This window comes from Podarcis gaigeae (genome assembly GCF_964106915.1).
Source record: "Podarcis gaigeae genome assembly, chromosome: Z".
NCBI classification, from domain to species: Eukaryota; Metazoa; Chordata; class Lepidosauria; order Squamata; family Lacertidae; genus Podarcis; species Podarcis gaigeae.
Genome location: NC_139691.1, coordinates 28,847,817 through 28,871,083, shown reverse-complemented (window position 1 = coordinate 28,871,083; position 23,267 = coordinate 28,847,817). Strand labels below are relative to the sequence as shown.

Here is a 23,267-nt window from a genome sequence, read left to right as displayed (position 1 = left end):
CCTTATTTTCTACGGACGTCTCTGATTTAGAGAAGCCATCCCAGTTTCTGGTTTGATCCCAGAATGTCCAGCTTTTCCTTAGGATGCCCCTATTTTCATTGGAGAAATGTGGGAGGGTATGGAGTTATCTGACACCCATAATTATCATTATGGAATGGGACGTCCCTATTTTCATCAGAGAAATGTTGGAGGGTATGGGGTTCCTACCTAGAATTTTCTCTAACATGCTAATTTTCTATGTGCAGGGCACTTTTTAGAACATATATAAAGAACCCAGAGGAAACAGGTCTATGACACTGAACATAGAAAAGGTTAATAAACAGTTAATAGTGATTGGAGGCAAGTGGGGGAGGGGGGAGGGAGAGAGAGATTGAATGGGACAATAGTCTAATAAGTGCTTTGCTCTGAGAACAGGGAGAGGGAGTTGGGGACAGGAAGCATTGAGGCATCAGTCCTTTAAAAGATCCATGAAATCAATTTGAGTATGCAAAGATATTCTCAAAATAACTCTGAGGAATGAGAAAAGCACAGAGTCTGGTGAAAATAACCTTCGGATCACTTTACACTTCAGTAATCTCGTGGATGCTAAAATTCTGCTGCAAAGTGCTTTTTAAGAAAATAAAAGAAAGTCCAATCTACATTTTACCCAAATTCTTTAAATGACTGAGTAAATTAGCAATCTCAGCTTTCCCCCTATTTCAATATCTTTCATATTTTGTGTAGTTATTATGAAGACAGATGGTCCCTTGAGAAAACCAGTGAGGGAGATTGGGTAGAGCTCAGCCACAATTTCTCAAAATAACTTTTTTTTTTCTGAGTAGAGAGCAAAATTCTGAGTGGTGTTTTTTGTTGTTTTTTTACCCTTGAGCCTTCCCCCACAAAAGGAGGGTCATTTTGTCAAATATTCACCAAATAGTGTCCACCCCTCCCCGCCACCAGAGATACACCAGAAACTATGTGTTTCCCATCTTCCGGGAATGATGCTGCATCTCTATTTCTGAGGCACAGTGGAAGACACTATATAGTGTCCAAGCAGCCAGGGCTGAAGCTCTACTATTGATACACTGCCAGTAATAACGCTGAGTCTCCCTCCCGCAACAAACAGATGGTGGATTTTGCCCTTCCAGTAAATATTTAGCAAACTCCACTCCCTAAAAAAAAACCACGCACAATTTCACTGCCATAGAGAATCTCAGGATGCCAAAGTTTTGCGCTCAACTCATCCGATTATGGTCCACTCCATGGTCCACTGCCAACAATCCATCAGCTTTTGCTGAGGAACCAAAGCCGGAAGCTCTGCAGGGTTTGACATGCCCCTGCTTCTGTGATGTTAAAGGAATCCCATTAGAGGCAGTGGTTAATTGCAGAAGGCCAGGGAGAGTGGTTGCACCTGCTCTCTCTGAGAGGGGATGGAACACCGTCGTTTGCTTTGAAATGTCCTGTTGTGTTCATCAGCCTGGATGGCATCGAGAAGTTATAGCCGTAGAAACCATATGGAGGATGTAAGGCACAATTAAGGGCTTCCTGGGTAATGGGACTTGATGGGAAAATGTTTCCAGATGCATGCAAGCCATACAGCATATGCCCAGCAGAACTGGGCCCTTGGGGGCTTGGTCCATTTAAGTCTTCTGCTTTGCCACTTTTGACGTTGGTTATGCTCAGAGAAGACAGTGCAGGCATCTCCACCATGAAGTGAGGCAAAAGGGGTGGGCTGGAAGCATTTCCCAGTTTAGGATGGCTTGGGAATATCAGCGATGGCTGTCTTAAAAGGCCGGTAGGGCAAATCTTGTAGCAGACGGGGAGGCCAAAGTGGTGGAGGTAAGATTCCGGGCATGACATTCTGAGGTTGCTTGCTGACAGGTGGAGTGTAGGAGGAGAGCAAGAGGGGGAGAGAAGAGAGCTGAGAGGAGACGGGGTTCCCCCGGGGGGTGTCACAGGGGAAGATCCAGGACTTCCACCTACAGTAAGGCAAGGAAAATTATGTTGTTAAAATATTTTTTTTTAAAGAGAGAGAGATTTCCCTTTCTCTCTCTGGTTACTCCCAGATTGTTGCTGTTTGGAGGTGGAGTCCGATCACATGCTTGAAAATGCACCATGCAATAATAGAGACTTAGGAAGATTATGTACAACAAACCTGCATCTCCCAAAAAGTCAGACTTTTCCCATTAACCAAAGTGATGGGAAAGTGTTCTGAGAAGTGTGGGATAACACTTCCTTTGATGCAATGTCATTTAACCTCTCTAGAAACAACTAGAACGAATGTTCTTTTTAAAAAATAAAAAACCAACAGGCATAATCTATTCTCCATGCAAACAAATCAGAATGAATGCTCAATAACCAAGCCATCTTGCCGTGTGCTCTGTCTTTCTCTGTGTGTCTCACTCAAATGCTCAGGATATCCAGTGGCAGCAACTTCTGGGGCTACTACTAGGAATGTCCAATTCTATACTCTATGACCCAAACTATAGCCCTGGTGGTTTAAGACACAGGTGCTTCATGTCTTAAACCACCAAGACTATAGTTTGGGGCATTTCCCTAGACCAGCCTTGGGAAACCTCAGACCTGAAGGTTGAAGGTGGCCCTCCAGTCTTCTGTATCTGTCCCTCAGGACTCTCCCCAGATCATGCTCTCCACTCTCCTTGGGTGCTTTTGTCTGGATGAAACGTTCTCTTGAATTGGGCCAGTGCCTCTTAGGGTTCCTATAGTCCCACTGCATTCTCCCAGGCAGGGGTGCCAACTTGAATAAAATATTGGGGGGCAGGTAAGCCCTGCCCCACATAATCGATCACATGACACAGTGCATACACACAATTTGAATGGCAATGCCCATCAACTTTGGGGCCCCAGCTCCCTCAAATATCTTATTGGGGCTGCAAAGATCCCTAGAAGTTGGCTCCTATGCACCTGGGAAAAACTTCTATTTAGTGCTCAATTGGAGCATGCAGCAATTTTCTGGATTGACATTTGCTCCAAATTAGCACTAAAGAGTGGGGTTTTCCCTGAGAAAGGAGCAGGGCAAGGAGGAACCGCTTGGACCCACACCTAGGAATTACATGTCAAGCAAAAAACCACTTGGACCCATGCTTTCTAGGCATGGGTCAAGTGGAAGTGTGAGCGAGCCATAACTTGCCTGGTTGGAGGATTAAAAGTGTTTTTTTGGGGGGGTAGAAATCTCTCCATTTTGTGTGTTTAGAAAGTGGCCTACTGAATCAACCACTCTCATCTGTTGCTCCATGCACTTTTGCTTTTGGCCCTGCCCACCACTGATGCATGGACCCTGGAAAGTTGTCCAGGGCTGAATGTGGTTGTTGGGCTTAAAAGGGTCTCTACTTCTGCTCTAGGATGTAAAGAGATCCCAGGTATTGGAATGAATCCACCCAGGTTGGCCATTGGCTTGCCTCGACAGGAAGAGCTAAAGGGACTTCCTGTCTAAACACAAAGTTTGCCTGAGCAATTATGGTTTTTTCCTCTCTATTTTCTCCTAACCTGCTGGCTCCATACCCACCAACTGCCCCAGAAAATATTGGGAGCCTTGCTCTGTCATGATTTTGGGCCGAGATCTCATTCCGGGTCTGTGTTTGGTCTCCAAAGGTATGAAAACTATTAGCCTAACTGAAATGATGGTGTGTGCAACATGGCTGAAATTGTAACCCGGTTTGACAGAATGACAGAAATTCAACTAAGAATTATTACTGGTACCAGTTTTTGAGGGAGGGAGGAGGTAAGTGCCATGGTAAGTTCTCTGACTGCCCTTGTGTTCCCCCCTCTCTCTCTTTCCACACACACACACAGTCATTATGCCATTTCCACACTCTTTTGGAGAGAGTTTAAAGTGGAATGAATGTTCCTTGCAATCAAGCATGTGTAATTATCTCACCAGAATGTAAAGCTGGGTATTTATCCAGGCTGCAAGCTTTGAGCAATTTAATTGATGGATTAATGAGCAAAATCTTAAAAGGGGGCAAATCCCCCTTTGATTAATCAGTTGGGCTCAGAAGAAGCCAAAGACCTGGGATTCTCAAAGGACAAGCTGCCCGCAGGCCCCCAAAGATGCAACAGCTCCCTTTTTGCTAGGCTGATGAAAAGGAACTGTTAAAATAGCATATCCTCCTTCTACTTGGCATCCAAAATCAGCAAATATTTTAGCTTTCTGTACGAAATTATTGCAGAATTATTCAGAATGAAAATAAGGACCCCAGGCAACTGGAACTCACTGGAACTAATGTAGCAGCATAGTAGCTAAAGCCCCATTGAGTGAGACAGGACCTGCCTTATTATGGGTGAAGCTACCCTTGCGCCTGGTGTGAAGGCGCCAGCTGTTGAAAAATGTCGTAGCTAGACTGTTGGTGGAGATAGACTACTGCCAACACATAACTCTGGTTCCTAAAAGTTCACATTGGCTGCCCATATGTTACGAAGCCAAGTTCAAGGTTCTTGTATTAACTTACAAGGCCCTGAACAACTGGGGTCCACAATATTTTTAGGACTACCTGCTCCCTTATATCCCTGCTCAATCAATGAGATCCCCTTTGGTGTTCCCCAGTGGCACAGATGAACAGCTCATAACTACCAGAAGATGTGAATTCAGTGTAGTGGGCCCAAGCTTGTGGAACTCCCTCCCTAATTAAAGTTAGAAAGGCACTCTCTTTTCTGAACTCCAGGTGCATGATGAAGTCCCCCTTATTCCAGCAGGCATTTTAAGTTAGTTTGAGTTTCTGTTTGGTTCTGTGATGATTTCTTTGGTTTTGTTACATTCCTTGTATGGTTTATTTTTATGTACACCAGGTAGAAATGATTAAGCAATATGTAAATGTCATAAATTTACATATTGCCAGTGGCAGATGATGGGGAGAGGGGTGCAGCAGTAAAGGTTGGTCCACTTGGGGAAATGAGGCACTGCCGCACCAACTGCAGACTATCCCCAATAACCACTGCAGTGTGGATTCAGTAAATATGCAAATGGGAGAAAACTGGAATTAATTGGCTCTGCCTCCACTTACTAATGGACAGCCTAGCTTCCACCTTGCCAGTTCCACTGGGCACCAGACACCACTAAGTGGCATCTGCCACTACCCTATTACCCTTCCTGAACCTCTCTGCTGGAGATTAGAGTTCTTTTTGCAACTACCGTCATACACAGCATAGGACCATTGGTCCCTCTACTTCCCCAGGCACTCCACCTGAGACCTTCTGCATGCAAGGCTATGGCATTTCCCTAAATGAACCTGCTTTCTTTAGGGACAGTGAATGAAGCTTCCTGTTGTCAGGGTTGAAATGGGATTCAGCAGTATCAGTCCAGTCAGCTTCTGTGCACGGGTAAGTGGGACACTATCTCATCCTTTGCCTCAGGCATCAAAATACCCTTAGGCTGGCTCTGCAGTGAGACTGACTCCTGTGTAAACAGGCCTGGGACTAGGCTGCACAAGGTTGAGCAATGAACCAGAAAGCCCTTCAATTCAACTCTTGCCTCTACCAGGGATTCATTTGGTGGCCTTAGACAAGTAGCTCCCAGTCAGTCCCTCATGGGGATAATCAGGTCCAGCATCCATCATGCTCAGGCAGCTGTTGGGGTCTTGGTGTTCTGATGAGACCCATCACACTGACCTATCTCCATTCATTCCAGAGTGGATAGGGGCTGGGGGCTGCCATTGTGTTTTCCCCAGTGCCCTCGACCAGGCATGTCCAACTTTCAAGAGACTGAGATCTACTCCCACTATAAAAAAAAAGTTGTTGAGCTTTTTTTAGAAAGCCAAAGTTGTTGAGCTCCCCCCCCCATTTTTTATTTAAATTTTTTGGGGGGCCATGATCCACCAAGATCTACCACAAACCCCCCACAATCGACCAGAAGATTGCGAACTACCTGTTGGACATCCCTGCCCTAGACCATTGGTTCTTTTTGTTCCCCAGGCATGGAACTAGATTCTCTACCACCAATCTATGGTCTTTCCAAAGGAAATCTGCTTCTTCTTAAAACAGTTTAAAAGGAAAAATCATTCTGCTCTGCTCTGGATTCAGGCTTAGCCATGCTTAGAGTAGACCTGATGGGGCTCAAGTCAGCCCAGCTCAGCCTTATATTGTTGTGAGACATGGTATTGGTCAACATGGAAAGGCCCTTTATCAAATGCATTTCGTGAGCATGCTGACATACAGCGTTAACCTGAATATAGGAAGCTGCCTTATACCAAGTCACATCACCAATCCATCTTTCTCAGTATTGTCTGCACTGACTGGCAGTACATCTCCAGGGTCTCATACAGGAGACTTTCCCAGCCCTGTCTCAAGAAAACAGGGAGTGAAACATGGACCCTAATCCTAACCTTCCCTGGGGCAGGGAAATGATGCTTTAAATCATTTTAATTCTCTAGCCCAGAAAGTTAAAAGCCAAATTTGCATGGCCATCAGATACAATGTCTTTACTGAAAATTAGCTTCCTTGCTATCCCAGTATCCAGGTTGCCAAAACCTCCGAGGAGCTGACTGCACTGAACATGTTGAAAAGCATGCCACTGTTGCTTAAAGTTCAGCATAATGATCTCAAAACCAATGGAGAATTCTGTACTTACCCTGACTTTCTGCACCAAAAGACTTAAAATCCAGGGTAAGTGATGGTCTCCATGGATATGATTCCAGAAGTCCATCCAATACTCCTCTACAAAGCAAAGCATGGACATCAGCCTAGCACTTGCATGGGAATATGTTCCAAAGGCTGGTTGAGATATTGACAAGTGGGGTACTATTTAGCAGAGTCATAGCCATATAGGAAATGGCCAAATAAGGAAATATGAACACTTATAAAAGTAATCTAATTTCCACTTTCCTTTATGAAGATGGGGGGGGGGGGGGGAATTACAGAATTCAAGCAAAATATCCCTGCATCACACTTTCTTTCTTGCCCACGATCCTAAGAGACCAAGGCATACAAAATAGGATATTGTTGAGATTATCAGTGTGTCAACCTACCAATGACTATGTACCAAAAGTTGATTTACACCCACCCACCCACTTCATGGAAAATGAAGGCCTCAGTTCTGATAGGGGCAATCCAAATGCAAGTTTCCACACTAGGAATGCACACTTCTCATCAAAGGGGAGTACAAGTGGCTCAGTCACACCAGGTGTGAAGCTTCTGGGGCATTGCAGAAGGTGCTGCAACTATGACGTTCAATGGAGGGTGAGTGATTGGGGGGGGGCACATTAGATTTTGTGCAGGGTGCCACGTGCAGAAGCTTCTGCATCCAGCAAGTTTGTAGACAGGAAGCAAGGCAGTTTTATTGCACGAAATAAACAGATGTAGTGACAGACTATTCACATATAGCAAACAAATAGTCTGCAAATAACCTAGTTTGGCCCTCAAGAGGTAGGGAGGGTTGTTTTTAGAAGGTGGGTGTCTCAGAAGCTCTAATGAGCACTCAGGACTTCCTGGGTGCCTCTTGAGATTCTGGCAAAAATATATCTTACTATGCACATGAAAGTACTATGTGACACACAAAACAGATTGCAACTGATTAATCTCTTTTTGTTTATTTAATTGCTTAGCTTAAAATGTGCTCCAGTTGTTAACTTAAGGAAAGCCTTGCAGCTGGATCAGAACAAAGGCCCATCTGCCCCAGATTTCTGTTCTGACAATGGCCAACCAGATGCCCATTATGGGAAGCCCACAAAGAAGACACAAGAGTAACACTGGCATTCCCTCCACTTGTGGTTCCCAGCAACTAGTATTCAGAGGCATACGTCTGAATATTAGAAATAAACATAAAATATTGTGAAAACTGCAAGTAATAAGGACCACTTTAAAATAGGAGTCTCTCCTCCCTTTCTCCCACATTGGGTGCCTCCTGCAACACCCAAGGAGTCATCAGAAAACAAGGTGAGGGGTTGGACAGAGGGGTTCGTAACTATTGTTTTACCATGTGCAAATATTATTTATTATTTCATATGTGTTTATGCAGCTTAATAGCAAAGCAAACTCTAAGTGTTCTAGAAAAATAACAGGTGAAACTGGAAAACTGCAATATTATGTAATAGAAAACTACAAGGCAAAAGCATATACTACTCCATTGGTTAACCAATTATTACACTGAAACTCATACTATCAATTAGTTAGGATAGCCTTCATGGATCTGGTCCCCTCAAGATGTTTTGAACCACAGCTCCTCCCACCAGCACTTGCTGGGGCTGATGGGAGTTGTAGTCAAAATATTTGGAGATCACTAAGCTGACCAAGGTCGGACTATGGTGCCTTTAACTAGTGGACAGCCCAGCAAATAAATGGTAATAATTTACCTGTTTCTTCCAGGGTCTCTAAACCCTTTAGCAAAGGGATTCCGGTCAATCTTCAGTTTTGTTATCTGTGGACATTCACAGCAAAACAACAAAGAAAGAATTGTTTGAGTGCTGTAACCAGGTCAGCAAACTTTTTCAGCAGGGGGCCTGGTCCACGGTCCCTCAGACCTTGTGGGGGGCCGGACTATATTTTGGAAAAAATAATAATGAACAAATTCCAATGCCCCACAAATAACCCAGAGATGCATTTTAAATAAAAGCACACATTCTACACATGTAAAAACACGCTGATTCCCGGACCGTTCGCGAGCCGGATTTAGAAGGCAGTTGGGCCAGATTCAGCCCCGGGGCCTTAATTTGCCTACCCATGAAGTAACCCAACACTAGAATGGCAAAAACCTAGTTAGACAGAATGTCATTCATTTGCAGGAGAAATTTGATTCCATTCACACTTAAAGGCAAATCTGTGACATCTGCCCTTTCTAAAACAATATGAAAACATAACTACAGTCATCCTTCAAAATGCAAATTTACCTGAATTTTGTGTTGCAGTTCTCCAAACAATGTTTTTTTAAAAATGCATATATTAAGGGGAAGTGCATAAAAATAAATGTAGTAGTGAAAAACACAAGAAAAATGCATTATATTAAGGGAAATTGTTTGCAAAAATGTGTACAAAACAGCATGCAAAAATGTTTGCTGGGAGAAATTCACACTAAAATGCTGATTAATTATTCTTTTTTTAATGCAGATTGCTGCAGAAATGTGGAGAAATGAATTGAATATTGGATAACTGAGAAATGGACAGAACAAAACCAACACATCCTTCCATCCCTACTCATATGCGCCCAATGTTAGAACAGGTTTCTAAGAAATTGTCACAATTACCCTACATATAAACATGAGCTTTTCGTGGTCACTAGAGTCCACTCTGTGAGTTTTGTGGAGCACTGTCCTCAGTAAGGGGTTTTAGGTATACATGAGTATACATGAGTGTAGGGAGAGGGATATAAATGGTGAGACCTTGAGAGGCCATTGTTCTTTGAGTTTGTTCCACTCCTCTTGAGTCCCGGTTTAACTAATAATCATTTGTTGGGTTAGAATGTGTTGCATTTGCTACACCTTTGAAGTCATTCCTTGATTGATTGATTGATTGATTGATTGATTGGAATTCATATACTGCTAATATTTTTTAACCTCTAAGCAATTCACATAAAATAAAATACGCATTTAAATTATCAATAAAAAGTCAGAAGTAAAAGCAAGTTCATTTTTAAAAGATACAAAACATAAACAAAACCAGCATAAAATTGCATATTAAATTGTGCATCAGCTTTTCATATCTGGATAGGCTTTTGCAGACTTATACCCTAATGTTACTGGACCACACTTGTGCCCTGATTCTTCTAAAGAGATAACTTCACCAAATCAGTAGTTTTGATGTGATCTTATGCATGCTCACATCAATATACTTTCAGTACTGTTCTATTGATGCATCCATGCAGTTTGGCACACTTGTGGTTAAACCACCACACAATTTATAAGTAATAATAATTATCATTCAATTTATGTCATTTAAAGATCTTAAATATGAACAAATAGTTTGTGAGCAAGAAGTGACCTCACATGCATAATATAGTAGGGATTGTTTTCAGTGAGTTTTTTTATTCTATTAATAACCTTGTTGTATTGTTGTTTGTGTTGTCCCTGTTTTTAATTCTAACTCAAAATAAATTCCCATGAGTGCCGCCTCCTGCAAAGAAAACACCCGCCCCCCAAAAAAAAGAATTTTGGTATAAATAACTGAACTAGGAATGAGAGAGCAATTCATTTGGGTTTCACAAAGCCCACACTTCCCTAGCCCAAACATGTGAATCGGAACACAGCTCTTCTTTCCTTTTGTGTGCCCTTGTTTGGATACAGTCTTCCAGCTAAAGAATGCAAACAAAAATGTGTATATAAGTGCAAAGGATGTGGAAGGAATTCATCCATCAGCCAAAATAACATGGATAAATCCACTGTACAGAGGAAACCTGACTTGCAAAAACTGTATGACAGGAGAAATGTGCCTGAAAATGCATATGAATTTTCACGAGGGCTTAAAATATAAAAATACCTGAAAAGTATGCAGAAATGGGGCAGACCAAACTTAACACTGGAAAAATAAGAAACTAAATTACATGTAAATTGACAGATTCATTCACATTAACATCAAGTTTTGTATAGGGGCAGCATTTAATCAATATTTTACTGACCCAAGACATTGAGAAAAACTGCAATTTGGTCCATGCGCGCGCACACACACACTTTTCCATACACAGAAGCTGACCTTATTGGTAGCACCTTCCACCACACCTGAGGGATGCGCACTAGGGATAGGTGAATGTGTCAATTTCAGTTTCTCTCAGTTTCTCACATTTCCTGTGTTAAATTCAGTTCTCCACCTTTCCACATCAGCTTGTATTTTTTAAAAAAAGAGTTCTCATGAAACTCCATTGGGATTTTAGTGTGATTTTCTCCTAATACACACATTTTAGCATGATAGTCTTCCTAAACTACACATTTTTACAGAGCAGTTTTCCATAATATAATGCATTTCTGTGTTGATTTATTTGTGTGGGTTGTTTTTTTTTTAATGCATCAGTCCCACTTCAGGGGGGAAAGAAACTACCTTAATTTGCACAATTCCAAATTCTGAAGAGAAATGAATGGAAGTACCATTTTTGAAGCATCTCTTAAGTAACTTGCCTGCTGGTTTTGATAGGCTGTGACAGTGGTGAATTCAGTTTCCTTAAAGGAGAAGGTCTGAACGCCTGCTGCTGGCAGTGACTGGATCTGGGACAGATCAAACCGGGAATCCTGGACAATGACATGGACTCTTGGCTTGTATTTGTGCATGGACTGCAGAATAATCTGTAAGAGAAGACAGGCAAATGTCCTTAAAAACCTCAGGTCTAGGGCCCCAGTGCTACTATATCTGGCTCTTGGGACTCTCCCAGCCCTATTCTGTGTCCTCCTTGGGTGCCACTCACTTGCATGGGTGGGTGAAAGGGTGCATAGAAGCCTCTGGCTTTTGCATGGCTGAAATGTAGGCAATTGTACAGAGGTAAGAATCACATCCATTGCTCCACCCACTTTTGCCCCTGGCCATGCCTACCACTGGCATGTAGCCCCCAGAAATGGAGATGTGGCCCTTGGAATGAAAAGATTTTCCCATCTCTGGTTTATAGCATCAGTGCTGATCTAGGTTCCAAGGGAGGTGACTTTGACAATGGGGTGGTAAGGAGCTCCATCATTGGATCTTTATGCCCTTACGTTACCAGAGCAGGATGAGAGGGACAGGTGCTGCAGCACAAAGGGGCTCCAGCTATGCATTTTACCCGATGTGGCCCTTGCATCACTGTGGCGACTTCATGGTAGAGGAAATCATACACTTATGCACAGAGACACAACTGTCTCTCCCTCACTCACAATTTCTTAAATTCCAGTCTACAAAGCATGTGGGGCTGTGACTCTGAATGTAATAATGCTGAAAGGTAGATGGACTACCAACTTCCTAATTTATTGTGGGTTTTGTTTCGTTTTAATTGGCATGAGCTCCCCTAGAAATTTTGGTAAAATGAAAAGTGCCATATACAATGGTTTCAAATAAACACACATACAGTGGACGCTGAGGTTGTGAACGTGATCCATGTGAGATGCACATTCGCAACTTGGTGTTCACAACCCGCAGTGGTGCGGGTTGCGATTCGGTGCTTCTGCGCATGTGCAAAGCGTGATTTAGCACTTCTGCGCATGCACGACCGCCAAAACCCGGAAGTAACCCTTTCTGGTACTTCCGGGTTTCGGCAGGTCCGTAACCCGAAAAACAGCAACCTGAAGCATCTGTAACCCAAGGTATGACTATGTATAAGGAAGTCTTAGGGCAGCCCTAAAAGTTATTTCTTGTTCCAACAAGAAATCTCTGTCCATCCCTCCCTTCTTCTCCCATTATAGCAGTGCACCCTCCAATCCACACCTACATGCCCTTTGTCGTCCATCTCATTGTTGGTCAGTTTCACCCGATCAAAGCTGATGATCTGTCTCATCCAGGTCTCTCCAGAGCAAGGGGAATCTGGGTGGATGTAAAGCCGGGGTGTGATGCAAGAATGGTCTGTGTTTCCGGCCACCATCCACTGGGAGCTGTGGTAGACATACCTTCATAAGGGACAGAGGTCGTGAGGTTAGGAAGCAGCAGAACAATCCGATGCAGAACCCCCATTAAGTCCTGTATTTGGCTTCTCAACACACATAAGCACATTAGATGCACCTGCCAGATCAGACCAATGGCCTATATAGTCTAGCACCCTCTTCTCACAGTCAGACTCTGCCTGTAGGAAACCCATAAACATTCTTGAGCACCCCCCCCCAATATTATGCCCACTTTCTGAGTTATGCAGAGTTCACATGATTGGCAGCAGTGCTGAGTCACCTGGCAATCAGAGCCTACCCTGTCAAGAGCCCTTAAAAATGGAATGCTGAGCACATTCCTTCATCTCTCACTGCCCATTCAGAAGGCTACCTTTTTATTACATTTGCCACTTCTTTAAACTGTTTTTTGTTGGTAGCCTAGGATTCCTTTTCTGGTGTAAAGAGAGACCAAGAAGCTCAATGAAAAAAACAGTAAGCACTTCACTTGATGCTACCCTCCAATACCAGTCATTAGTAGCAGATCAACTCTGAGTTGATCTCTAACAATAATGATTAAATACTAAATCCTATAGTTGCAGTTTCCTCCCGGTTCTTTCTGTTCTGGGGTCCTGTGAAATGTGCACGGAGTTTGGGGGCATTGCCTGTGCTTTATTATAAATTCAGGGCTCCTAGAAAGGGATTCCAAAAAACTGACCAGGTGTGCAGCATCCCCAGCAGTCAGGTTTTTAAAGCCTCCATTTCCTTGCCGGACACTCCGCGGGACCGTAAGTGGCTCGCGATCGTTAGTTCTCAGCCTTCTGCCCCCCCCCCGCCCTATACTCATACCTTTGCTTTGCCCACAAAGAGATTCTGGTTCTATTTAGGACTCAACGCTTGCAACATTCGCTTCCTGAAATTCACTCGTATCAGTTAGGAGGACAAGGACAGGTATCTGAACCCTGATTATGTTTCTCTCTGCAGCGGACATCTCAATATTTTTTCACCTTTAGAACACCGACAGAAGGACCATATGCATGCTTACTCAGAAGTAAGGCCCAATGAGCTCTACGGAGCGTACTTCCAGGCAAGGGTGTATAGCATCGAAGTGTTAATAATCCTATTCTTTTGTTTTAGGTAGTATCTCCTATGGAACTCGGGGAACTTTCTTATGTATAGGGTTGCGCTGCGAAAGCAACGACAGAGCAAAAACGCGTCACTTATTTAAAGCACGGTTAAAGCATATGGCTTCTCGCAAAGAATTATGGGAACCGCAACTTTCCTCTTACAGAACTAGTTTCCAGCGTGCTTTTCGTATGTGTTGAATATCCTAAATGTGTGGGGCGGATCTTCCCAAAAGGAACACCGAAACTGGCATTATTATTGTTTTTTTAGAAAGTATCTCTGATTTCCGTGAGCAATTTAAACAACAAGATTACATATCTCGCATTGAAACCTTTGGGACGTAACACGCTCACTGTTGCATTAGCTCAAGACTCCTGCTGCCTTTGATGTGGGAGAGAAAGGCAGCTTTTTCAAAAGGCAGCCCCTGATCTCAACGTGTCAAATTATTGTCGAAGGCTCCCTGAGGTCCTGCGAACTGTTTGTTTGCTTTGCAACTTTCCCCAAGCCCTTTGGGTAAGGGCCGTAGCTCAGCGGTTAGGACGTCTCTTTTGCCCCGGCATCTCCTCCTGGTAGGGCTGGGAATATTTCCCTGAAACCCGGGCGCGCAGGCAATAATCACGCTCAGTATAGGGCAATATCCCGTGTTCCTAAGAGTCCTGATCAAAAGCATCTATATTGGAAAGAGGTACTGTAGAAACCAATGTGCACATCGTCTCCCAGACCAGCGGTGGAAGGAAGAGCACGGGATGAAAGTAAACGGGACTGTGGGGCACACAGCTTCTGTCTGTGGCACATAGAATCTCTCGCCACGGGGACGCAGGCCCGCCGTGTGTGTACGTATACTTCTTAACCTGTGGAACTCTCTCCCTCATGAGGCACTGGCAGTGATGGCCACCAACTCAGGTGACCTTTTTCTTTTTTAAAAAAGGGGGGTTTAGATAATTTCATGGAGGACAAGGCTGCTAGCCTCGATGGTTTTGTTCTACCTCCACGATCTGGGGCGCTATGTATCGGAATACCATTTGCTTGGAACTGCTGCTGTTCTCAGGTCCTGCTTGCAGGCTTCCTACAGGCTTCTGGTCGGCCCACAGGATGCTAGCCTGGATGGGATATAGACCTGAACCAGCAGGCTTGACTTATTATGAAGGAGTTTACTGAGGCTGCAATGTTAACCGCACCTGCATGGAAGAAAGCCCCATTGAATTCAGTAGGGCTTACAGTACTTTTGTGCAGACATAGGACTGCGCTTTAAGAACTCGCCTTTAGAACGGACTTGGATCTTAGCTTTCTGTCAGCGTCTGAAGAGCCCTGCCTACAATCCGTTTTTGCTTGCTGTTTTTCGGTCCAGATACTTCAAAGTATTTGGGATGTCGTAAATTCGTGCAAACAGCGAGCTATTGATATATTTTGCCAATGGGTCAGAAAAGCTTAAAAATGAGGAATCAGTTTACGATTACTCCGCATAACTCCGGCCCTGAATGATTTGAGGACACGCGGTTATTTCCTAGAAGGGGGGCGGGGGGGGGAATCTTGCTGAATATGAGAAAATAGGCATAAGAGCGGACTGCAGTTTCACGTGTAAGTTGATGGTCATATTATGAAATTAGGAAGGGAGCGGGGGAAGTATTTAAAGAGAAAAGGGAATCCTGCACGATGCGCATCTGCTTGCTTTAAAATGGATTCCAGGCCTACTGGGGTGGAGGGGCAGGTCCCTTCGATATCAGCGGGACTGATTCACACGTACATGTAGGAAGGAACCATCCTGTAACTGGCAGTTGAAGCTGGGAAAAGATTGAGTGTGAGGGGATGCTACCATATGCGCATCCCTTTCTGTGCTGGTTGGGGGCTGGAGGCCCTGACGCAAACAGGAGGCACGTCGTCGTCACCTCCTGCTGAAGTCATCCGCGAATGAGAGCGTGCACGTGTGAACTGACCCTATATCTTGCTTAGCTTCCGAAGGAGAACGGCCCGCGTTTTACCTGTATCTTTTCGAATCTACCGGCACCACGTCTATGGCGATGTAATATTGCTTCATCGAATCCAGACCTTTCACTTTGACTCTGACCGACGGAAACATTCTCCTGCGAGAAGCGTAAGAAGAGCAATAGGTTTCATTTGGCATCTAGTTCCTTGGTTCTTTTCCTATCCCGCTCTGTCTCCACTGCTCAAGGCTCATTGCGCAACTGTCCACAGCCATACCTGAAGGGATACCTGCCGCTTTATGAGCCCCGGAAGTCTCAGGCCGGCGAGCCTGCCTTTCACACCGCCAGCCTGAGCGCATTCCCTGTGACATTTGCAGGAGCACTGGAGTTTAAGGGACACCCCATTCCCTTTGCATTGCAAGGCTTACAGCTGATGGGACTTGCAAGAAATGGGCATGATCCTGTGCGCGCTGACTTGGGAGTAAGCCCCTTTGAACTCAATGGAAATTACTTTCGAGTAAACATGAACAGGTTCCGGCTGAGTTTCCCTCTTTTGCTGCTCCCTCTATTATCATCACCCCCATTCTCTGTCACATCAGAAGGGGAGAAATGATCCACTAGCAGAATCAAAGAATTGTAGGATTGGAAGGGACCCTGAGGGTCATCTAGTCCAACCCGCTGCAGTGCAGGAATCTTGCCCACGAACCACAAACCTTCTGGTTAATCGCACTGTCACATTGCGCCACAGAGACCTGGTAGAAACCGCGTGGAAGTAATAGTTTGAACCCTTCCTAATAGTAAGAACATAAGTAGCTGTAGTGTTACGCAAAATACTACTAAAAGTCGTAAATTGCTGGTTTTTGTTATAGTGAATAAGCTCGATTAAAAGTGCTTAGTATTTCGTTTCGTTTTCCAAAAGCTTTCTATATCCGCGAATGCGTGTGAAATCATTCAGGCGCCATTATCAATGCTAAATCTTAAAACATGCTTCGTGGGAAAAAGGATCCCAACCACAGCAGGATTTCTCTCTCTCTGCCTCCAGCAGATTGTCAATAGGACCAGACTGTTCGTTCACCAAGCCTTGGGCTGCGGCTGAAAGGTAGGAAGGGAAGTCTCAGAAGGACCGAAGACCAAGGAGAGGAGAGAGTGGGGGCGCAAGAGAATGTCGATGTGCCAGCTACGTAGAGAGGTTTACCAGAAAAACAAGTTTCCAGCCCAGCAGTGAGGAACAGAGAGCCAGCAATGATGTAGTGGGGAGAATGCTGGACCAGGACCTTTCAGGGTTCAAATCCTCACTCAGCCATGAAGCTTCCTGGGTGACCTTGGGCCAGTCACCATCTTTCAGCTTAACCTACTTCACAGCGTTGTTGTGAGGATGAAATAAAGAAAAGTTAAGATGTGAATGTAACAGTAAATGAACATGTCAGATGGTCCTGAACTATACAACTCTCACCGCATCTGATTGTTGGTCATGGTGGCTGGGGAGAAGTTCAGAAACACCTGGAGGGCCACAGGTTCCCCATCCTCCTCTAGTCCCCTAACAAATATGTCTGCAATCCTATACTTGGGGTGTGTTCACATTACCATTTTAGAAGGCTGTGAAGTTGTTAACATACACACACACCTTTCATGGGTCTTTCCTCTCTCCCTGTTCACATCAGCAGGGCTTCATAGCGTCACATTCGTTTTGTTTGTGTACACACTACAGGATGGGGGTGTCTTTACCCTGTGCAAAGGAGGCTAGACATAAATTAGAAAAGGCTTGAATGCTCCAACCCATGTGAATCTGGTTTAAGAAACAATGCATCAAAAAAACAGCTGTGCTTAAAAAAACAAAAAACCCTGCAGGAAATGTGCATTTTTAAAAAAATATAATGGCCTGTGTGAACACGGCACAGAAATGTGGGTACAAACCCAACACAGTGAGTGCACAGTAATTGAGAGTGTGAACTCAGCCTTAGTTAGCTAGGAGTGAGTCCCAGTGTATTCAATAAGGCTGTTATCTGAGTAGAGTTGTATAGAATTCCAGTGCACCTCTGCTTTTAAGGCACCACAGAACTCCTTACCCCATGGACCTGGCTTTGCACTGCAGTGCTGAGGTCAAGGGTAAGGAGGAGAGCGCAAGCAAGGCATGGATGGTTTCCCACATTTTGAAGTATTACCCTCTGCATAGTACTTTTCTGAAGACCATTCTGTCTGCACCACTGCACCTGCTATCCAGGGCAGAACCTTTTATTGCCCTAGACTTCAGGGGTAGCTAACATGGTGCCCTCAAGATGCTACTGGACTTCAACTTGACCATAGGCCATGCTGGCTGAGGCTGATGGGAATTCCTATCCAGCAACATCTGGGGACACTACAGTGGCTTCCCATTGTTTTAATAATCTTGCAAGGGATGTTGCGTGAAGTGTTTTAATTAAGGGGAGATGTCTATATTCTGACTTGGCCAGGTATTTTTACTGCACTCTGACTCCTCACAACTCTTATCACTTGAGGATGAGGCTGTCAATGGCTACTAGCCATGATGGCCACGTTCTCCCTCTGTTGTCTGAAGCAGTAGCCTTCAGTTGCTGAGAATCACAAGTGGGGAGAACTCTGTTGCACACAGGTGCCACTTGCAGGTTTCCCAAAGGTTGAGAACAAGACGTCTTTGGCCTGATCAGACTGGTCCCTTCATATTTTCTTACGTCCTTCATAAATTAATCTCTCTTCTTCCCTCTCTCTGCAAAGAACTGCAAAAATGTTCAGCCAAACAGCAATTGGGTTCACAAAGTTAGCAAAAGCATTTAAAGCCATGCATTTCGTCCACCTAGCTACTGAGTGCCAAAAACACTAGAATCTTGAGATTTGGAATTCCACAGCACACATCCTCAGGCAAGGAAGTTCAAAAACAATTTTTTCAAAAGCATCTTCCTCCCTCCCTCCCTCCCTCCCTCCCTCCCTCCCTTCTTTCTTTTAATGACACCATACTGGTGACAAGATCAGCCTTCTCTCTAGGAGGGCTTATCAGATATGTGTTGTGTCTCTTTCTGACCTTATAGTAGAGGGCAGGTAAGAAATCAAATCAAGTACTCAGAAGTAAGTCCTGCTTGGCTTAAAGGGCCTTACTCCTAAGTAACCATGGGCAGGATTATAGGCAGATCAAATCCATGCACAGGATTCCTCCAGTAGTTAAAAGGGCACCTACTTAGGAATAGGTTGCCTTGAAATGCATTAATATCAAACCAAGGATGTTTAGCATCTTGATGTTAGGCTCCTCACATTCTTCCTTCTTAGTGACATGTCACCCAATCGTACTAACTCAGTGGCAGAGCACATGCTTTAATTTTTGGTATCTGCATTTAGAACCTGGGAAGATTATCTTTCTAAAACCCTGGAGAGCCGCTGCTAGTCAGGGTAGATAAACTGTCAGTATAAGGCAGCTTCTTCTGTTCCTTCATGGCTTCACTTGGAAGTAAGTCTCACCGAGTTCTTACCCTCATGTAAACGTACATGAAATTGCAGCCTCAAGCTTTGCCTTAACAGCTTGGCCTTGGTGATAAGTGACTCTTCATCCACTAATTTATGGAGCTCTGGTTTGGGAATCGAATAGATTTAATGGAGAAAAGAACCTGCAGAAGGTTATCATAGTCATTTCTCTTGATCAGCGAAGGATGAACTTGTGAGAGAGGCGGTGGTAAGAGAAAGAATATCGTGGGAAGAGATTGTCTTTTTATCGATTCAGTGGTGCAGTTAACGTAATTTTAGACTCAGAGTTCATTGGTTTACAGCCCTCCCCGCATTTAAGGATGGGAATATATTTTACTTCCTTTTCACCGAAACCTGCTAAGTTGGCCCTGCAGCGTTGGCGAGCCCGGGACTTGAATAACCTTTTATTTAAAATGATATTAGAAAATGGCTACTGCATTGTCGGTGCGGGAGACCAGTGATAAGTTTTACGAATATCACAAAATCCCCATAGTAAAGCGTCGGCCACCGAATTATCCATTAGCTCATCAGTTTTATCTCACTCTCCCAAATCACGATCTCACCAGGATCACTGTTATTAAGGAGGAGCTTTTCGCTACAGAATTTATTCCAGGTCGTGAGGAGAGGGTAGCCTGCAGTGTATATGAAGGACAGGAGCAAACGGTAAACATATCTGCCTGTGCTTCCCCCATCCCCCGTACTGCAAATATTTGGTTTGAAATAAGGAAAACAAATGATCTTAACTCTAAGCGTTAGGGTGTGTGTGTGTGTGTGTAGGAATTACAAGATTACAAGGATTTTCGGTTCAGGATTGAGCAAGGACCAACACACAACCGCGCCTCCAGAGAACTGGAGCAGGCAAAGTAATTGTTAAGGTAGATGGAGCAACGGTTCTGAATTGTGATTTATGTAAGGCACTTTCAGCCTTTCCTGTATCCCTTCGCCTTACCATGGACGGAAATTCTGCCTCAGACACTGAGGTGCTGAGTTTAAAAAATGTAACCTCTGGCAAGAAAGGTCCCTTGATTTCCCCGTTTCGTTTTCATTGGAAATAAAAGAGGGAGGGGGAGGATAGCGACGCCTCTCCCTGAGTTGTGGGGAGAACAAATTTGTCTCCCTTGTAAAAATAAGCCTCCCCCACCCTCTAGAACACAGTGTGGCTTACTTCTGAGTAAGCATGCCATTTGTGCATAGTAAGGGCACGACCCACCCCGACCAAAGCACTCTCAAGGATCAATCAGTTACTTTCCAGGAGAGAGTTGAGCAAGCGCTGAATTATTTGGCGTTGAAACCGGCGGGACTTGGAAAGTGTCCCTCAGAAACAGGATATTAATAAGAATGAATGAAAGGTCGAATGTACCAGAAACCACCCGTGTTTGTTAAAAGAGGCCTTACAGTACAATCCTATACATGTCTATTCTGAAGTAAATTCGACTCAGCGCAGTGGGACTTGCCTTACTCCCAGGTAAGCGGGTACAGTATAGGGCAGCAGCCTTAGTAATTTACTTGATCGAACCCACAATTCCGTGAGCGCACAGACTTCGGACCATGCCAACGCTGGTTTATTGGAATAGAGCAATCGTGTGCATTTTTAGCACAGCAGCTGACACGCCGGCAAGCAAAGTCGCTAACGCGTTACTGGAAATTTAGAGTGCTATCTGGGGGGCAGATCGTGCGCAGCACACGCATACACACAAAAAAAAAAAAAAAAAAAAGGAAGAGAGATATGAAACTGCGGGCCAGATGCCCTACCTGCCGGCTTTGGTGATAATCATTTCAGTGCCGATTTCGTGAAACCTCTTCCATAATTCCGAACCTTGCAGGTCCACTTGGATCGCTCCGGCCCCTTCTCTGGTTTCCTCCGGGAGGGAGCCCGCCGTTTCTCCCTTAGATTTCTTTTCTGGGAGGAAATAAATGCAAGCGGGGTACGGGGACAGAACTACAGCGAGTGCCCGCGGCTTGGACATGCCATTGGCTCCCTTTCCTTCCGTGTGGCTCGGATCGGAATTCAAGCGGAAGCTGCAGGGATGCGTTGCGAGGGCCATTGAGAGCCATTCGTTTTTAGGAAGTGCTCTCAAATATCCATTGGACGTCCTGGAAGGATTTTCTAGACAGAGTATTTGTAGGCACCGATAATTCCTATCGACTGCTGGGAGGAAAATCTGATGGCACTCGAACCTGCTCCATTCACACTATGGATTTAAAGTACTTTACCAGCACCACGAAGGAATCTTGGGAACGGTAGTTTGTTAAGCACTCTTAACAAGCTACAGCTTCCATGAGTCTTTGGGGAAAACAGAGAGCTTTTAATGTGCTTTAAATAGACAGTGTGGATATTTTTTTAAAGAAACGATTCAAACAATTGCACGCACGCACACACGCACACATATGACTTATTTTAGCAGGGCTTCGTTCCTAGAGAAATTGTGGGGAAATAAGAGCTCGCAAGTAAATGTGTGGAAGACGAGAGTAAATCCGGGATGAGGAACTCTTGGTCCCTGCAGGTGCTCTTGGACCACCACCTTCCATCTGCTCCAGTCAGTCTGGTCAATGGTCAGGAATGATGGGAGTTACAGTCCAGTAACATCTGCGGGGTCGTATGTTCCCTGGGGTGCAAATAACGATGGGGGGATTTCCTCTCTTCCGCCGCCACTGAAGCAATTACCGTACTTGGCATTCAGTTGAGCGCTAGGTGTAGTTTTCACTGCAATTGGCCTCTCTAAATTTCATTTGAATTGCACAAGTTTAAAGGTTATGCCCGGAACAGAACACAGATCACCCACAGGCCCCAGATTAATCGCTTTGTTCTTCCCTCGGTGTAAAACGAGGATTTGATCCATTCACTTTAGTAGAACTGGGAGCACGGCTGAGCCCTATTCACATTTAAGAATCTTAAATTAAAAACTCACAGTTCAGCACTCAGATTTGGAAAAGTACCCCCTCGGCGTGCGTCCGTCTTCATTGTACAAAGTCCCCAGTTATTTTACCCTTCGCTTATTCAACACAGTCCTAACTTTTTATTTGGGGCAAGCGTTATTGAAAACAGAGCAAGCTTTAGGGGGACGCCGGATTCTTCTTCCGGCTGGCAAATGAGGAAATACAATAAAGAATATGTTCCCGTGCCATGCTTTTCTTAAGGTTGTACCAGGGAGTAAACCCTATCAGACGCAGAGGGAGATTCAGCTGAACAGCGCAATCCTAACTCAAAAGTAAATTCTTTTGGATTAAATGGGAATTTGCTGTCAGGGAAGCTGGGGCAGGAAATTAGGACTGAAACCTTTCAGGCTACCATTCTAAACGCGCTGACCGACTTCCGAAGAATGTATAGTTTTGGACTGCACGATTCGGCGGTTGCCCGACTAGCACTACAGTGAGAAGAAAGAAGAGAGAAGGACGACTTTACCTGGCGCCTGGTTTTCCCCGAAGACTGTCTTCTCGGCTGCTTTCTCAGCAGAGCGCTCCTCTTCTTCCAAATCCAGAAGTTTGCGCTTCCCCGAGTTGCCCACTAAAACGTCCACGGAGAAAGCGTGCGCCCTGGAGCTCAAAGCCATGATCCCCGTTCCAAATGTGGAGTCTCCTTCTTCTTTTAGAGAATAAAATAAAGAAAGATCAGGAGGGAAGCCTTCCTTCTTTGCTTCCCCTACTCCCCCCTCTTCAAAGCCGAAAAGAAACTTCAGCCCAGCTCAGAAGGGCTTGTGGCCCGATCAACCCCCTTCCAACACTTTGCGCAGCATCCTAGAGAGTGAGAAAATATATCCAGCTTCCCAGCTCCATTCAGGGATCCTAATGGCTCTCCGAGAAAGCGACTACCAAAAAGAAGACGACATTTCCATCCCTACTTTTAAAAAAATGTGGTGGTGGTGGGGAGAGAACAGAACTGCCTTCTTTGGCAAATCCCAGGGACAGAGGAGTAAGACTGACAAGGGTAAGAAAAGGAGAGGGAACGCGAAGTCAGCTGAACCTGGATCGAGCCAACAGACTCCACTGTTTGTGTTAGGCACTGTTGGAAGTGCTTAAGAGAGAGGATGAGGGAGAGGGGGAAGGGGTGCGGGGGAGAGAAATGGCGAAGGGGAGGGGATGGCCATGGGGTTGAGGAAAACTCGCCCCTCCTTACCGGGATGTATGTCGGAGACTCTGTTCTCCTTTCCGTCGGCAAACTTAGAAGGGAATTCGACATATATTGCTTACTGGGTGCCAATTTGCCAGGCAAAGCGCAGAAGCGAGTAGCAATAGAAGGCGTCTTTCTGGGCGTCCCTTTTGCAATCCCCGTCTAGATCTGGCGAGTTGTCTCCTGCTAAGTCTT

General features: G+C 44.7%; 1 protein-coding gene across 1 annotated transcript; it reads right to left on the bottom strand.

The window, feature by feature from the left end:
• Nucleotides 1-363: 363 nt before the first annotated feature.
• TBX22 (T-box transcription factor 22) lies at nucleotides 364-22,923 on the bottom strand. The gene is made up of 8 exons (XM_083721517.1): nucleotides 22,368-22,923; nucleotides 20,717-20,864; nucleotides 15,554-15,655; nucleotides 12,305-12,479; nucleotides 11,031-11,195; nucleotides 8,283-8,347; nucleotides 6,563-6,648; nucleotides 364-1,958 (listed from the first exon to the last, which is right to left on the bottom strand). The coding sequence occupies exons 1-8, from the start codon at nucleotides 22,513-22,515 to the stop codon at nucleotides 1,345-1,347; spliced, it is 1,503 nt and encodes a 500-aa protein (XP_083577643.1). The 5' UTR covers nucleotides 22,516-22,923; the 3' UTR covers nucleotides 364-1,344.
• Between the last annotated feature and the right edge of the window lie 344 nt (nucleotides 22,924-23,267).